This window comes from Notothenia coriiceps, unplaced genomic scaffold (genome assembly GCF_000735185.1).
Source record: "Notothenia coriiceps isolate Sejong01 unplaced genomic scaffold, NC01 NC01_scaffold00017870, whole genome shotgun sequence".
NCBI classification, from domain to species: Eukaryota; Metazoa; Chordata; class Actinopteri; order Perciformes; family Nototheniidae; genus Notothenia; species Notothenia coriiceps.
Window position 1 is genome coordinate 11,602 of NW_011350571.1, and position 4,934 is coordinate 16,535.

Sequence of the window (4,934 nt, forward strand, 5' to 3'; positions counted from 1 at the left end):
GTGTGTGTGTGTGTGTGTGTGTGTGTGTGTGTGTGTGTGTGTGTCAGTTACCTAAACATAGCCACACAGTTACAGGTGGGCCAGCCCATGACGAAGCTCCTCTCTGGGTTCGTGCTCCCCTCACACACTTCGTCCATGCAGCCTGCCGTCCACATCTCACACACACACACCTGAGCCTTCTGCTTGAAGTGATTGGCTGATCTGGGAATGCAGAGGAAGGCACCAAGATTCAAGATTCAACGCTTTTAATGTCATTTGTACAGCAGCTACAGCGTAGATATGACAATGAGAATCTTAGCTCCAACAGTGCAACACAATAAAACAGATATAATATAAATTGTGCAGAATAGTTTACATACAAGTAATTGGAATATTGATATATATTAAGTTAGAACCAGATGAATCTTATGGATGTTCTTTCTAAAGTTCAGTTCAGTTTCTTGCAACAAAAAAAACCTTGGCTGAGACATAATGATCATCTTTGTGTGATGAAGGGAATTTATGTGAAATGTCCGAGATGGAGATCCAGTAATTAAATTACATTTCATTTAGCTGTTGCTTTATCCAAAGTAACAGCATATATATCAACTACCCATTGAATCTCACTGTAATGAAGTTACTTAATTAATTGTACTATTAGTAAGTATTTGTATCAGCTGCATATGTAAAAGACAGGATATGTTGTTTTTCCCGCCCTGTTTCAGAGACAGCTTCCTGGTTCCTCGGCCAAACCAAAACCAAACTTAGAGGTAGGAATGAACCTCTGAGAAAATGCTCCCCAACTTCTTGGCTTTTCAAAAAAAGCTCCTTCCAATGCTCAGTGGCTCAGGGAAGTTATGTCTTTTCTAAAACTGGAGAAAATGTAATATTCTACTAGGTTTTACATTAAGTGGAAACCCTTCTTAACCTTCCTCCATTCTCTCTCATTTGTGTCTACTGAGTAATGGACACTACATTGTGGCTACATGGTCTGTTTTGGTTATAACTGTGGTTTTAATATTGTACGCCTTCAAGTGAAGATCATCTATGTATGGCTAGCTTTGAACTGTTCAATCTAACCTATCAATGTACCAAATGTATTTTCTATGTGTCTTCAATACAAAAAACCTTACTTGGCTTTGGCGATCACCAGCAAGTCGCTGAACAGGAAGAGGTGTCGCTCCTGAGTCTGCATCCCCGTCTTGAACTGAGCGTTTCCGTGGAGAAGAAACGACCTATCAGAGCCGGGGAGGAGGAGGGACTGGACCAATGAGCAGCTCTCGGGACAGACTGGAACCAGGAAGCTGTCTCTGAAACAGGGCGGAAAAACAAGAATTCAAGTTTCAAGGCTTTTATGGTCATGTGTATGTACACATGACCATAAAAGCCTTGAAACTTGAATTTTTGATACAGCTACAGTGTAGTTATGACAATGACAATCTTAGGCCCTTCCAACAGTGCAACACAATGAAACAGATAATAGAGCAAGTAATACAATCAAATAGAATAGAAGTAGTGCAAGGAGAGTCTATATACAAGTAATTGGAATATTTAAGCAATAGCTCACGACAGGCCGTGGTATATGCTCATTATATCACAGCTAAGGGGCGTGGTTCGGCCCGACGCGAAGCGGAGGGTCGACAACCCCCTTAGCTGCAGGCAGTTTGCTTTTCAGCCCAACTGTATACAGTTTTTCTCAGACGCGGAGGGATACTGACTTGTTGTGAAAAGTAACTTACAATTCTACCCGTGGTATATGCTCAGTATATCACGGCTAAGAACCAATCAGATTGCTTGATTTGACTTGTCTGTCTTATAATGATATATATATATATAAGTTGCAAACAGATGGATGTTCTATCAAAAGTTCAGTTGTTTAATAGTCTTATGGCCGGTGGGATGTTTTTATTTTACTCATCAAAATATCCTGTCTTTTACATATGCAGCTGATACATCCATCCATCTTCTCCCGCTTATCCGTGGTCGGGTCGCGGCTGATACAAATACTTACAAATAGTACAATTAATTAAGTAATGTAATGTAATTACTGGTTCTCCATCTCGGACATTTCACATAAATTCCCTTCATCACACAAAGATGATCATTATGTGTCAGCCAAGGTTTTTTTTGCATCAAAATAAAATATGTACAGCAGAAAATGAGGAAGAAGGAAGGTATACAAGGCTCATTAGTCATCACAATATACATTTATTTCATCATGTTAACATACTAGATTACACCTCAAAGCTCACAACATGCTAACGGGTTTAAAAGTCATATTTTAAAAATATTTATCATAGCCAGAAAAGTATAAATCAAACCTTCAATGTATTTGTTTACAGGAAACGTAACCAAATATAAGCTTACAATATTGATAATAAACCAAAATCACTTTATTCTACATGTTTCACTGAAATAATAACAACAAATAAACATCTTGCATTAAACACATCCTGTTAAAAACATTACATTCTGCAGTTTTCTGCTCATGAGACCAAAAATCAGAGGACAAAAGTGTTTTGATGAAGTGGAAATGCAAGAAAACCCTTTTGAAAAAACATCTGTGGAGATTTAGGACAGACCCTCTTTAACTCCAACCTCATTAATTCTATGCACACTTTGTTACAGGGCGACTGTGGCTGTGAGGGAGTGTGGTCGTCTTTCAACCAGAAGGTTGTGGGTTCGATCCCAGCCCATGCAGTCAACATGTCGATGTATCCTTGGGCAAGATACTTAACCCTGAGTTGCTCCCGATGGCATGGCCAACGGTGTGTGAATGTGTGTGAATGTTAGGTCCTAGAGTAAGGTACACTGCTCTGTATGAATGGGTGTGAATGGGTGAATGACATGTAGTATGTTAGGACCTAGAGTAAGGTCCACTGCTTGAATGTGTGTGAATGTTAGGTCCTAGAGTAAGGTACACTGCTCTGTATGAATGGGTGTGAATGACATGTAGTATGTAAAGTGCTTTGAGGGGTCTTAAAGACTGGATAAAGCGCTATATAAGTACAGTCCATTTACCATTTGTTCAATATCACAAGATGTTGATGCAACCCGAGCAACTCACAGTACCTTCAATGATATGTGACTTGCTGTAAATCATATCATTACATCATAGTATAACCCTGTACATGTGCCATATCAACATATGCCTTTGATTTCACATGTACGTGTTTCAATATTTCTCAAAATCAACTGCGAAACCATCTTGCAAACAAATCCTCAATTATAAAACCTTTTGACAGTTTGGTATATTTGATATATTATCATACATCGGGTTACGGTTGATTTACTTGGTATGTTCTAAAAATACTAGTTGTAGAGAGGCACCAAAATAAATAAAAATATGTAAAACAAAAACCAAGAATCAATCAATGATATGTAACTTCCAGTCAGATACACTGGTAATGCATATTAGCTGCTAACTCAATGGTTAAAACTGTTCCCTGTTAAGCCCCAAGGACCCCCTCGGCGGGTCCTTTTTTTTTTTTTTTTCACGACACTGTGTCTCAGGGGATCTTAATATTTAAGAACCTATTAATGTGTTATACCAGATTAACGGGAATAATCTCAGCTAACTGACGATACAAACCATTTTTACCAAAACAAAACACAAGTCTCAGAAGAAGCATCTAAATGACCCCTGAGCGAAAAATGCTAACGCACTTTTGCATAGAACTCAAGATAAAAGTACCCTTATTACTTATCGTAGCTGCACATACAAGATATCCGATTAAAGCTGAGGTTCCACAGATTATTTAGGTATATAGTATCATCACTGAGTGATCCGAACTCGCGACAGGGGAAGCAAAGACAGACATCACAACACGTACCTTTACGTAGCTTTTACGGGAGATCCTCTTACCGTAGCTGTTAATCTGATCAAAAGACGTGTTCAATGGCATTAAAACGAGAAAAAACGCGGCTGAATCGGTTGATCCATAGGTTGATAATGTTTCTGGGTAATAATTTTTGTATTTATAATCCATAATTCAATTTTTATGTAAAAATCGCAGGGTAAAAGTTAGCTGCTAATGGTAGCCACCAGAGTTATCGCAGCTTCCGGTCTTGGCTATGCGGCAGTCTCACACACACACATGACCAAATAAAAAAATAAAAAAATAAAAGATTATTAATTTAACCCTTTTAGAAGGGAAGATATGGTCATTTGTTCTGGGAATGTCATTTTCGACCTGAAAAACAGGCTCGGGGTTTAACAGGTTTTAAATGTTTTGAGGTGTAGAGTGTTGGTTTATCAGAAGTCTAGAGCCTCATCCCAATACCCCTCCTCGACTCCTCTCTTCCCCTCCTCCGGGACTTGACCCGGAAATCGATCAAGACACGCCATTTTGAAGGACGTCCCAATAGCTGAAATGCAGACGGAGGAGTCGAGGAGGGGTGAGGGACGAGATGAAAGGGAGGAGATGAAAGGGAGGATACACGCGAGCAGACTACGCGGAAGTGTTTTCACTACTCGCGTATAAAAGCCCCGCCCCCACCTTCACAGCTGGGTCGATTTCAACAGAGGAAAACCCACTACTGGAAGATGAGTGGAAAAGCCTCACATAAATGTATAAGTGCTCACAGCTCCGTGGGAATTATTATGTGCAATTCATTTCTAAAAGGCTTCACATTACTATAATTATATTTTTATTTAAATGTAGGCTACATTTTACACCAAAACGGAACACAAAGGCAGGACCAACCATCATACATTGAATTCCTTGACTAACAAGAGAAAGATTCATTCATTTAAATAAATATTTAACCAGAAATGGTCCGGTTCTAAGGGGTTATTCAGTTCAGCCCGATGAGAGGGGATACAGCTGAGCACATGTCATCATTAACAGACGTTTGTTTAAGAGTGACGTTTGAGTGAACGAGGACATCCCAATGAATACCTGAGGACTCCTCTGTCCTCGCGTCACCTCCTCGTGTCTCTCGCTCGCATCTTA

The 4,934-nt window shown here is 39.5% G+C and overlaps 1 protein-coding gene across 1 annotated transcript in view; it reads right to left on the minus strand.

Annotated features, from left to right (window-relative positions):
• Positions 1-4,934, minus strand: part of LOC104950671 (uncharacterized) — a 16,224-nt gene that overhangs the window by 8,158 nt on the left and 3,132 nt on the right. The window contains exons 3-4 of the mRNA XM_010777218.1: positions 1,113-1,289; positions 52-201 (exon numbers count right to left, since the gene is read on the minus strand). Of these exons, the coding sequence (XP_010775520.1) occupies positions 52-201; positions 1,113-1,289 (327 nt within the window). The remainder of the gene's footprint in view (positions 1-51; positions 202-1,112; positions 1,290-4,934) is intronic.